At 38.5% G+C, this 13,606-nt stretch overlaps 1 protein-coding gene across 4 annotated transcripts in view; it reads left to right on the forward strand.

Moving 5' to 3' along the window:
• LOC120418512 (serine/threonine-protein phosphatase 4 regulatory subunit 1-like) overlaps positions 1 to 13,606 on the forward strand; it is a 242,502-nt gene that overhangs the window by 124,636 nt on the left and 104,260 nt on the right. The window contains exon 1 of one of the 4 annotated variants that reach the window (XM_052710145.1): positions 8,288 to 9,304. The exons of the other annotated variants lie outside the window; for them this stretch is intronic. Within the exon in view, the coding sequence (XP_052566105.1) occupies positions 8,349 to 9,304 (956 nt within the window). The 5' untranslated portion in view covers positions 8,288 to 8,348. Of the gene's footprint in view, positions 1 to 8,287; positions 9,305 to 13,606 lie in introns of those variants that run through there. 4 annotated transcript variants of the gene reach the window in all.

Below are 13,606 nucleotides of genomic sequence, written 5' to 3' on the forward strand. Positions count from 1 at the left end.
GACAAAAACATTTTAAAACACTTTTTCATTCAAATTTTGAAACCAAAGATCGTTATTTCAATTTTTAAACTTTTTTTGGCAAACTTGTGTAGGGGAAGGTGGGGCAAGACGACCATATGGGGCAAGAGGAACAATCGCTCGTACGGCCGTAATTTTTACTCTTTTGATTATTTCCAGTATGAGGAATTGTTGCTAGCTGATTCTACTACCACATAACCGCCAAAACGACGTAAACGCCACGGGGCATAAGATTTAATGAAGTTTTTGTCAAAACTTAAGTTTTCTTATAATTTTTGGAAAGTACAAAATAAGGCTTAGGGTTCGTTTTAAGGCTCATATTATCAAAATGCAATTTTTCCTAGATCAGTAGTTTGGTCCCTATCAATGACTTGCACCTATTATAAAGTATGATTTAACTTTTGGTTATTTTTGTTGAGAGCTTTTAAAAAATCTTGTTAGGTGCGGCAAGTGTACCATATGGATTTTTAGTATGGAAAAAAATACGAATTGCAGCAACAACATATTTTATTGGGAAATAAATACATAAAAGTACTTCAAAACTGATAAACAGTTGATAAAAAAAATTGTCCACACAAAATATAGTGATATTATGAAAATCATCATATTTATAATTACTTAATTTTTTCGTAAAAGCGATCAAATTTATAGTAAAACATTATTATTTATTCTAAAAATGAAATAAACGTTTCAAATGCATTCTAATCTGATGTATCTAAGTGATAACAGTTTAATTGTTAGCAAATTAACATGTTGTTTCAAGAATTGTTCCTCTTGCCCCAACGGGTTGTTCGTCTTGCCCCACTAATTGAGTAGAACGTATGGAAAATCAAAAAATTTGAAATCAATTTTTTACATTAAAAACAGGATTTTTTAAAAACTTGTTCTATCAAAGTCTTAGTCAAGACCTGGAATAAGATGATTATAAAAAAAATCCTACAGATTTTTTAACGTTTTTAATGGGTTATAACGAGCATTTCCTTGGCTTGTTACCCTTGCCCTCCACTTTCCCCTATTGATCTGTGAACTATTGTATAAGGTTTATTTTTTAATTTATAATTATATTTAGGCCTTCTCACCCTTTTTCAAAAAAAAAAATAAAAAAAATCTAGAATTCACTGAAAATTAGCAAGTTTTTACTCTATCATAAAGCCGTTGCACATATTTTTCACTGTTTATGTCAACCCTTACCTCTCCCATTCAAAGACGGGCTAAAACAAATCAGGGGGCGAACAAATATATTTTCCGAAAATTTAAAACAAAATGGAACTGAATAACTAACTAACTAACTTTGGTTTGGGCTCGTTTAAAAATATTAGTTTTTTTTTTGTGAAATTCCGATGCACAAAACCACAAAAAAAAAGCTTATTTTTTTTTTCTCGATACATTGATATTTTTAAACTAATCACAGCAGCAAATACTGAATTGGTGTAGAATGCATTCTAAAACACTTTTTAATTCAAATGTTGAAAGCATTCCACATATTTATATGGAACAACAATGATGCAAAAAAGCTAATTTAGGCATAAAGGAATTGATGGATAAAGTCACAGCTAAATCATAAAATTAGAAAAAAGTATTTTAATAGTTTTAACATGAACTTCCATTTCTCGTTACTTAGTTATTTAAAACCTTTTCAATTTGTAGTGAACTAGATTGGCATTTTTTCATTTAGAATTTGATTTTTACTTTGTACATTGTACGTTGACTTATACAAATTATAGCTCGAATTTAGGAAACATTTTTAAAAAAAATTTTGATTATTTTAACAAGTTTTAAATAGTTTTTAATAAATTTAAAATATAAAAAAGTAACATTTGGTTAGCGTGTGGAAAACAATATGGTTCAAAATGGCACCGTTGGGTAAAATTTATCCGAAAATATAAAAAAAGGAAACATGTATTTTTTTACAATAACTTTACACTATTCTCATCATCCATTTCTCCTTTCCCCCCACTCACTGCTGTCACAAAAGCATGTAAAGTAATATTTATCTGCACCCTTCTTTTCAACAGTGTCCGGTTGCACTTTCGTCCTACACCGGGAAAATTCGACGTTTCAGATAAAGTTTTCCCCCGAAAAAAAGGTCCAACTTTTCCAAACTTGTTCCATTCGGGGAGAAACTCTGCGAGAGTAGTTGAATTTCACAAACTTTTTTTTAATTTATTTTGTGGAATCCTTTTTCACGTCATCCAAAAGAGAATTTTCCAGAGCATGGCACAGCCCAAAACACACACAATCTCTTTGCCTGTGTGTTTGAGTCGTTTCCCAACTTTTCCAAAACTCTCACAAGGATACTCTCGCGAAATTTTTGCTCAATTTGAGTCGAAAGCTTGTGGAAGAACCTCAAAAAATGCTCGCTCTCTTTTTCCTCTCTCAACCGATTTTCTCCGGGTTTTCCACCAGGATTTCCCTCATTTCGTTGCCGCTGGTGTGTCGACCCGCTCTCCAAACCTTTCCTTGCTAGTGTTTGTGTAGCATCTTCCTTGCCCCACTAGGATTCTGTGCTGCTGCTGCGTTCCTTCGTCCGCAAGGGCAGGATTTTTCCCGGCTGCTGGTGCCGCTTTTATTTTCGGCAAAGTTTGGAAAAGTGCGAATTTGTGCCCGTCGTCGGTTTCCCACAGAGGGAACCATTTTTTTCACGGCCGGCTTTCGCGTGTTTGTGGACAAAAGTGATCCTCCTGGAAGGAATTGTGCGTGATAGTTGCTTTCAAGTGAAACACTGCTCCCGCAGCAAAAGTTAGAAACGAAAAATGTGTGATATTTTGTGAGTTTTTCCGGCTGTCGCGTGGTTTTCGAGAAAACTTCTGCAGAAAAACTTGGTTTTATGTTGTTCTAGTGTCGTACAAAAGGATTATTTCGCTTACATTTTAATTTGAGTAAGTTTATATTTTGTTAATTTTTTGTGGTTAAGTTTTTCAACATTTTCAACATTCCATGCAATCAAAAAAGAAAAAAAAAGAGTTGAAATCGTGACGCTAATCGGTCGGATTGGGTTGACAGCTTCCTCCCACCTGCGAACACAAACATAAAAGGAGAAAGGGTGGTAAAAGTGGACGTTGTATCAGGCCAAGCTTGGCACCCTGTTTTGTGACGACGACAACAACAACAGACAACGGCAATAACAACAAATGTGGTTTGGCTAGTTGCTGCAGCAGTAGTATTCGCCTAGTAAGGTGCAGCTCTGGAAGTGGTGCCAGAGGAATAGAATTAAGTTAACTTCAAACCTTTCAAGAAAATAAATGTTAAAAAAAGAGAAAATTTAACAAAGGTTTTCAATTGCTCGTAAATTGTCTCCTTTTGAAGCATCTTAAAAAATAAAAGGTTAACGAAAATTAAATCCTAACCATAAGCACTTCATTCCACTCCTTGTAACATTTTCAAGTACCGTAAACCGTGGTGACTTTGACAGTCATTGTGTCTTACAAATGTCAGCCTAAAGGTAGGCAAATTGAATTGATTTTGTCAAATGTATCATAAGGATGAATGCTTTAATGTTTCATTTTGAAAAAATACAACTACGTGTTTGTTTAACTAAGGTTATTTTCTTCAATAAAAGGTATATAAATTTGAGGTTGAGTACAGTCCAGACTCGATTATTCGAAGCCCTGATTATCCGAAGTTTCGATTATCAGAACATTTCTGGACATCAAATTGGAGTTTTGTGACCTCATTTTAGTCAAATTTGAATAATTGATTGCTTATTAAATGATAAAATGTATTTTTTCAAATATTTCGTCACCGCCATATTGGATTTTTTTAATCACTTTAGCGTAGTTTAGGGGTCATACAGCCATCCCTCATATTCGGAACAGTTTACAGATCGGCCAATGTTCAAAAAATCATAGCAAATCGATAATTGAACTTAATGATTCGCTTTTACCTTCATTTGAAAGCTTTTCTTGCGATCTTTCGAATGCTGTATCGAACAACTGCAAATTTAACTTTTATATCAAGTTTTTGAAGAAAAACTTTGACCCTTGAAATCCACAAATTCGAAACACTTTTGTCTTACGGATGTAAACAAACTGGATCTCTCCAGGAGTACATATTTGTAGCAAAATAATGACTTCACACACTGCAACCAGTGAAACTCAAGCTTAGTGATGTTTTATCCTTGGTCTGATAACTTTATTTGTGAAAATATCAGTTAAATTCAGGTGTTCCACAATTGTGGGAGGCACAATAACATCCCACAATCATGGAACAGGCAATTTGGAGGCAGTGTTTTGCTGCTCAGGATAAAATAGTCTTGAAATGAAGTTTTTTGTTCAAAAAGTACTACTTTTACTAGTGAAATAGCAAGAAAATGTCCAAATAAAGGTCATAAAAAAAGTAGGAGGGAGCGGCCGTGGCTGACTGGTTACGGTGTTCGCTTTGTAAGCGAATGGTTCTGGGTTCGATTCCCATCTGCTCCCAACGAGAAAGTTAAGAACACATAAAATTTGAAATGATGAATATGAACGAAAAATCAAAGTCGCTCGAGGCGGGGTTCGATCCTCCGTCCTTTGGATTGGTAAGCAAAAATGCTAACCACTAGGCCATGACGACTTGGTGAGCGTGGACTGGAATTAGGAATACTGTTACAGAGAGCGAGTTGTGGCGCTATAACCACGGCAAATAGTGTCCAGGGCATTCGTGGAAATACAATGTCCCATCCCAGAGAGAGGGTCCCGGAGTACCAAACCTTCTTAGCATGGTGCTCCCAACGAATACAACCAAAATCTCGGAGCGTATGGTGGTGTGTCCCCACGCTTCTTCCTCCCCTGTCGACTCAGAATTGTGTTGTTGTTCGAACACTCAGTGCTCAAACTCAACCCAATTACGAGTCATCTCTGCGATACGGCTTTACGCAGTAGGCCTGGCCGCTTTAACGCTTGTGATGTTTCAATGCATTTCGATGCAATGGCGCACTACAAATGTTAATAAATGACAAGAAGAGTGCTAGGCGTCATCTAACCTAAGGCACTCTCCAGGATCCCTTCGAAAGATTGGTTGCGCTAGGGTCTAATTAGAAAATTAGATTAGAAATAAAGGTCATAAAAAAAGTAGGGTTGAGAGAAAAGCTGCATTTGGCATGCTATTGACAAATTATCACAAAAGTGTTCCGAATATGTGGGATGACTGTACGTACACTCGACAATACAAAATTACACAGGAAATTTTTTTTTGTCGTGATTCGATTATCCGAAGTGAAATTTTGGATCCAAGATTCAAGTAAAATTAAAATTTTACAGAAGCTTGTTTTTGCTAATAAATAAACAGTCCTATTGCCAGAAGGTCAGTTGTGTATTTTGATTAAAGAATTTTCCTTATTTTCTAAAATACTTAATTAATTGAAAATGTGTACAAATCTGCAGAATTTTTTAATGTTGTTTCATTAACACATAAAACTTGTAACTTGGAAACTAATTTTAACTGCACTTAGCGTAAAATTATCCAAATAATCCGTTTATACCAGTCCGTTCGTCGATTCTGAAACATTTACATATGTGGAGTCGCTGGTTGGCGGTTGGACTCGCAATCCAAAAATTGTCCGTTTAAATCCCGCGGTGCAAGGTTCCTTGGAGTGAAGAGGTTTGGGTGCCCTCCCCATTAAAGCCTTAAAATTCTAAGGTTAGGAAAGTGTTTAAAAATAATCCTATTTATTAATGTTTTCATCATTATAAATTATAGTCAGCTAACTTTTAAAACATCTCTTCCTAATTTTTTTTTCACGGCTAGCTCGTTCTGTTGCTGTTGAATTGAAGTTTTTTTTTGTCATATCTGGCTTTTTTAATTGAAAGTATATAAAACATTCATTCCTCGTTTTACCAAATTGGTATCAATGCAAATATCATGATTCTAGACATTCCAAACATAAAGTAATGCAGAAATAAGTTAAACAATTGAAATTTGAACATGTTATTTTAATTCTTTTTAAATTTGAAATATTACTCACAAAAACCATTCTCGCAAAATTTTTTTTTGTTATCTCTCGAGATATCACAGAAAATATCTCAAAATCTTTCTTCTATTTTCTTTCTAGAACTTCTCAGGTTTGTCTCACACAGAATTAACTCACATTTTTAAAATTAAAAAACATTAAAAAAAACTAACTGTTCTTGATTGAATAAGTTAACTCGACCATCTCTAGAACTGCTAAAAATTTAAACAATATGAAAACTCAAAGGGTATAAAGTGAATCATAAAAAAAATCATATAAAAAGCAGAAATACTAATTTTTGAAGAAAAAATAACTGAAAACACGAATAATTTTACGACTGCTAATAATTGGAATAACGTGAAAACTCAGCTTAAATATTTCTGAATTGCTAGATAAGAAGTTAGGATTTTTTGAATACACGTTTAAAAGCATTGGATTTCATTGATTCAAACAAGTACACTAGATTTCTATTGCGTGCTCCGATTTGGCTCAAATTTGGCTCCGATTTTCCCCTTAAGTGCTCCGATTTGGCTCAAATTTGGCATGGGAGTTCCTTGTCCAAAATAAGAAGTCCCATTTTTTTGCTTGGCAATTAGGGTGGTCGAAAAATCGTTTTTATCGATTTTCGTAAAAAACACATTTCAAAAAATCATTTCTCCGGAATGGCTGAATCGCCACGTTTCTAAATCAAAGTATTTTTTTGGGTTCAGCTTTGCTTTGTGCTTTGAATTTAAATATTTGAGGTAACAACTCTCAGGATATTATGCTGTAGTCATGATAAAGATTTTCAAACCTTGTTAAAAACCAATAAAATGATTTGTGTAATTTTTGCCTTCCTCACCTAACTGAGGAATTTGGCAAGTCTTCAAACCCAACTACCGAAAATTTAGATGTCTCAGTCAGTGTTTGTTGAAATATCGCCAAGTTGAATTTATGAACAGTTTAAAATGTAATTTTCCAGCAAAACCAAAGTTAGTTTTTAATGTTCGCAAAACATATTTAAGGAATATTGTTTTGCTAACTCATACTAACACATCTTTTACCGATTTACTTGTATGTGAAGGCATAAAACAAAACAAGGAAATCACTTAAGTATCATACTGCCAAGTTTAACTCAACTGGCAACACCGGCTTCAATGCTCCGCCAAATACCCCCCAACCAACCCACTTTTCCTGATTCTTTTAGCTATGTAAGTGTGATCACTCTGTGAACTCTCGTTTCTTCAAGTCCAACTACGCGTGTATGTGTGCAGTAGTACAACAACACAACAACAATCAGGATCGATAATTTTCCGTTTATTCACCCCTACCGGTTAAGGGGAGCGCAGAGAGTACGTCAGAGAGAGCGCGCGGAGAGTGTGGAGCTTTCGGAAAACGTCCAATCGTGGCGGGAAAGTGTGGGTGGGTTGTGGGAAGAATTTGGGTGGGGACCACCTCTTCGGTGTGTGTGCGTGTTTGAGGGGGAAGTTTGGTGGGATGGATGTGAAAGAATTTCCAACCAAAGCTCACTTTTCGCTCTCAGATTTTGAGAATTTTTCAAAGTCCTCGCGCGCGTGGGGACGAGATGTGATGTGGTGAAGGTGGGTTCGCATATTTTCACAGCAGGACACGCGCGCCCACACACACATACCCACGGTGGGTCAGGACGGGCCAGGTCCTACATCAAACTCTCTTTAGGCCTCTGGCAAATACGCAGCAGAAATGAGCATCCTGCTTGAAGTTAGTCGCTGGAAAAAGTGGCAAAAAAATCGCCGGAAACACGATCCGATGATGTTTTCCTCACCTGAAACTTAGCCTTGACAGAAAAGGAAGAAGAAAAAAAGGACGAAAGGAAAGATTCGTGTTTTGGTATTTGGGCCATTTCGGGTGCAAATGAGAGGTTGTTTTTAGATTCTTGTTTTCGAGACGTTGCTAACGCCCGCCGGGCGTTGATTAGCAAATGATTACCGGGCTCAGCTGAAGCAAAGGAAGCTGTTTTTGTACCTTTTGAGAGTTTTTGCGTGTTTTAACATCTGGAAGGATTGCAAGGATATTTAAAGATTGGGGCATCTTTGAGTGCCTCAAAATTTAATTGAATTTAAAAATAATGTTTTTTTTACGAATATTTTTTGAATCACAAGAGAATCGCTGCATTGTTCGAATGTAAAACAACTAAATTCATTATATTTGTTATGAAAATGTTGGAACAATATTTAGCATTATTTTTATTTTATGTTTTACTTATACTTACATGATTTTTGTTTTTATGTCAGTATTACTTTATATATTGACGTCTGTTTATATTTAAGTTTGTAGCAAAACGGGAAAATCGAAAGTCTGAAAAAATAGTGTTCATGTGATGCCAAAAGCTCACCCAACTACTGAAACTGCCTTTACGTAGACTTTAAGTGCAATCAAAATCAAAATGTCCGACAAACACCACCAGCGACTTCAGCTGTTCCTGGTGGACGACACCGTCAACGAAGACGACGCCGCCGACATCAACGCCACGGACGACGACGACCAGCTGCTGCTGCCGTACGAGCTGAACGACGATGCGTACGCCCAGATCATGGCGGCCATCTTGGCCTCGAGTCGACGGGCCGCCGAGGTGAATCGCTGCAACGCCCTCAACACCGTCAACACGAACAAGACGTTGGACTGCAAGTTCGACCGACTGATTTCGGAGGTGTCCGGCCTGCGGGACGCCATCGAGGAGAAGATCGACTCGATCAACAGAAAGATCAAGCAAACAAACAAGCTGTTCCAGGCGAGTCAGGACTACGACAAGCGATCTGGGAAGGCGTGCGAACTCGTTCTGATGGGGATTCCGTACCGTCGAGGGGAGAACCTTCGCGAGTACTTTGTACGACTCTGTCGAGTTTTGGGATTCCAGGAGTTCGAGATCCCCCTGGCGTACGTTCGACGAATGCTAAGCGGTAGTTCGAGTGGTTCCACTGCCCGGCTCAAGATCCCCCACTACAGCCACTCCATCCTGGACAACCTGAAAATCAGAACCAACGTCAAGCTGACAGTGCAGTCACGTCATACCACGCCAAACGAGTCCATAATCGTGGTGCAGTTCGTGTTCCGCAACGCGCGGAACGAGTTCTACCGGCGGTACCTGGACCACAAGGCGCTCTGTCTGCGGGACATTGGCCTGGAGAGTGGATCGAGGATTTTTGTGAACGAAAACCTGACCCGGACGAACCTGGGACTGAAGGCGGAAGCGATGAAGATGAAGCGCGATGGCAAGCTGAAGAACGTGTTCACCGTGAACGGGCAGATCTACGTGAAGCGGACGAGCGAGCACCGGCCCGAGCTGGTGACCAGTACGGTCGATTTGCTGCTGATGGACGAGAACAAGATGCGGAGTAACAAGTAAATGAAGTTTTACTGCTAATACGGTTAAGATGTGCTTATTCAACTTTTTCATGTCAATTGATGTAATTATTTTATGGTAATTTTTTGTTTCTCAAAGTTCCGCATCCTTTTTTCCTTTGAGACACGTTTTTTGCCTTTCTTACTGAAGAAAGTTATAGGTTTTACTTTATTTGCTTGCTGGACATATTTTTTTTTTTTGCAATTCCGTCGTGAAACTACTTACATTTCCTGCCATTCTTGAACGACGAAACAGCCTGCTTTTCTATGCCAAAAATAACAGAATCGAATAGCAACACTTATCAAAATAAATGCTGAAAAGTTCTACTTTTCAGCACTGAAATGGGTGCTGAAAATTTGAACTTTTCAGCACTTGTTTCGAAATGTTACACTTTCAACATTTTTTTGATTTAAACGATTTATTGACAAAATACATGAAAATTAGTATAGTTTTAGACATAACAAAAATTACTGCCTCTTTATTTTGAAATAAATGTCGGGGATATTACAAAAAATGGTGACCCCCCAAAAAACATCCTTTTCAAAACATAAATAAACATCACGAGTGGAATTATTGAACTTTTTTTTCAGCATTTAAAAGTTCTCTTTTCTAATTTCTTCTGAAGTTTTAAAATTGATAACAATACGAGATTTTTTCCAAATTTTGAGAACAAAGCGCGTCTAGATGCAGGGTTTGGTCTTATAGCTTTAAGTGTTTTTTTTTATTAATGATTGTATGTCTGTAATTCAAGGGAAATCTTTTTTCAAACTTCCTCACTTGTTTTTTCGTGAGTAAGACCAAATTTTATAATTTGTCTAAAATATTAAATAAGAAAAATTGACTATTTTTAGATTTTTTGAAAAGCTGAGCTCGATTTTAAAATTTTTAAATTATTTTTATTGATTAGATCAGAAAATTTCTCAAAAGTTGCAATTTTTTAACATTCGGACCAATAATTTTCGAGATATCGTACGTTGAAAATTACATTCTAATTAGGTGACTCTCAGAGGCTGTCTTGTGAATCTTGTGAAATCTTGTGAATCTTGTCTGAAAATCTTGCGAGGCTGTGTTTGAGAAACTTATAACCCGATTTTCGTAGTTAGAGAGAGAGATGAAAAATGAATTTTTGGGACGTCGGCTAATGGAATCACGACCACAAATTTTTTTTTCGTATTTTTTTTTATTTTTTTTCTGCGACCCCATTTTAGTCAAATTTGAATGGTTGATTGCCTAATCAGTTCACAGCCAGAGTTCAAGTGACAAAGACGTGTTTTTCAAGTCGCTCTCGCATACTACATTGTTGTGAATAGTTGGTGTCGGACATTGTCCGGCTGGCATTGTTTGCCAGCAAATTTGCCTTTACTCGGAACATTCGCAGCAGCCGAAATGGAACCCAAGAGGGAGAACACCATCAAGCTCCGGTTCGGAGCTGGTGCAAGGAACCCGAACAATGGAGAAGTCTTCAAATTCTTCACGAAGCAGCAGTGGACGAGCGACGTGCTCAGCGCTATGTACCGGGATGACTTTTGTGTCTTCATCCGGTTCAAATCGGACGAGCTAATGCAGGGTGCCTTGGTGCAGCTTGGGAACAGGGTCAACTTTGAGTATGACGACGGTACGACGGTGTGGGTCAATGTTACGGCCGCAAACGGCACGTTTAAGTACGTCCGGATCTTTGGGTTGCCGCCCGAGGTGGACGACAGGCAGATCTCTGCGGCCATGTGCAAGTTCGGCACCATTCAGCTGATGGTGCGGGAAAGGTTTCCAGTGGAGACCGGCTTTCCGATCTGGAACGGGGTTCGCGGACTCCACATGGAAGTTACGGCAGCGATTCCAGCACAAGTGAACATCCAACACGTGAAAGCTAGGATTTACTATGATGGCTTGCAAAACAAATGCTTTGCCTGTGGAGCACTCGACCATCTGAAGGCCAACTGCCCAAACCGGAAACCTGTAAACGGCAGACTCACTGTGCTGACCAAGCCGAGCGAGGGATCGTTTGCCAGCATTGTCACGAACGGGACGGCGGCTCTTCCACTACCAACGCCAACTATGGTGGTGTTGAACAAGCCGGGAGGAAGCCAGGAGGCGGGAACGAAGGGGAACGGAAGCGACCTTGCGGATCAACAGCCCGCTGGTCAGGAGTCGGCAGTCCAACAGCCTGCAGCTCAAGTTGTTCCTGATCAGGAGAGCTTGGAAGATAGGCCGGCGAATGGAAGTTCTACGGACGGGGCCTCGGGTCGATCTGATGCGGATGTTGGGGAGTTGGGCGGGACGGAGTCTACGGGTAAGCAATCCAACGAACAGAGCGCATTGCTGCTCAATCCGTTGTTCTCGGATGAGATACGGGAAGTGGCAGACTCAGAAATGGTTATCATCAATCCGGGTGATAACAAACGAAGCGACGAAACAATGGAGAATGCTGAGGCTTGGTCGGAACAAAAGGGAAAGGGAAAGAAGAAGGGAAAGCGAGGACGCCCAAAAAAGAGCGTACCAGATACCTCGGGATCTGACACGAGAGGGGGTAAACAGTTTATTGTTCCGGCTACTCTCAAAGATCTGCTGCTCTCGCAGGAGAGACGATCACGATCGCGAAGTCGGGCCGTGTCTGAGGGGGGCCGTAGGAGGGGTAAGAAGTGAGGGAGGGGGGGATGGGAATATCTCTATCACACGCCTTCTAACACCAACACAAGCCATAAGATTTACTAACACCCAACTAGCAATACTAACCCAAACTTTTCACTAACACAACAATATGTCGAAACTAACACTAGATTACTAACACTAGTTTAATTATGAATTTTGTATATACGATCGCAACCATCAATTTGAACAGCAGCAACTGTAAAGCTAACAAAGGTTTGTTAAAAGATTTTATAATGAATCACGACATCGATGTAGCGTTTCTGCAGGAGGTAAGCTATGAAGATTTTTCCTTTGTTTATACTCACAATGCACTAGTTAATATCAGTTCTGATAAAAAAGGTACAGCTATCTTAATTAGAAAGACGCTGGAGTTCTCAGATTACATACTCGATTTGTCCGGAAGAATAACATCAGTCATTGTTAACAATGTAAATATGATCAATATCTATGCTCATTCTGGAAACAACATGCGTAAGGAACGGGACCATTTATTCACGGAAGCTTTGACGATTCATTTAAACAAACAAAAATGCGCATTTACGCTTATCGGTGGGGATTTCAATTGTGTTTTGGATGCTAAGGACACGAAAGGGACGCAAAATAATTTTTCGAGTGGATTAAAAAATGTAGTGGATCTTTTGAGCCTACAGGACATTGCCAAGACGCGGAAAGCAAATCAATTTACATTTTTCAGAGGGAATTCAGCATCCAGACTGGACCGTTTTTATGCACCAGCTGGATTGCTTGAAAATGTGACGGACTGTACAACACATCCCTTAGCTTTTACAGATCACCATTCAGTTGTGATTAAATTATTATATAAAGATAATCAATTACCGACACGTGGCAGAGGTTACTGGAAGATTAATCCAACACTTCTTGCTATGAGTGACGTAAGTGCACGGTTCAAATTAGAATATATTAAATTACAACAAAGGAATGCATATGCGCGCGATTTAAGTTTTTGGTGGAACTCTCACTTTAAAGTGAAAGTAAAAAGTTTTTATAAAGGAGAAAGTTGGCGTTTAAACGAAGCTGTTAGGAACTCAAAAGGTGTACTTCTTAGAAGATTGCAAGAATTATCGGAAAAGCAATCGCGAGGAGAGACAAATGATGGGGAAATTGAGGTAATTAAATCAAAACTTATGGATTTGGAACAAAATCGTCTTAAAAATTTGAAAGAAAAAATTGCTGCGGATTCTATAACAGCCGAAGAGAAAATGACCATTTACCATTTATCCAGACACACTCACCGTGGCAGTACCTTTGGGCTTCAGTTGAAAGATGATGCCAGCGAGCGATTAATCTGTAGCAATGCGGAGCTCGGTAAAAAAATTCATAACTATTTTCTGAACAGTTCAAATGTTGCATAGATAACTCTGATCAGACTGAAATTGATGATTCATTAAGCTCAATTTGTAAAAGTTTATCAGATCAAGGAAAAAAATCACCATTGAAGAACTATCCAAAACATTGAAAAGCTGTACCCGCAAGAAATCACCTGGCCCAGATGGCCTAACATATGAATTTTATTTAACCAACTTTGAGATATTGAAACATGATCTTTGTCGTTTATTAGATTCGTATCTCCAAGGAGAAAGTACTCCTCCTAAGGAATTTTCTAGTGGAATAGTCACCTTGATCCCGAAAAAGGG

The sequence above is a fragment of the Culex pipiens genome, chromosome 3 (genome assembly GCF_016801865.2).
Source record: "Culex pipiens pallens isolate TS chromosome 3, TS_CPP_V2, whole genome shotgun sequence".
Taxonomy (NCBI): domain Eukaryota; kingdom Metazoa; phylum Arthropoda; class Insecta; order Diptera; family Culicidae; genus Culex; species Culex pipiens.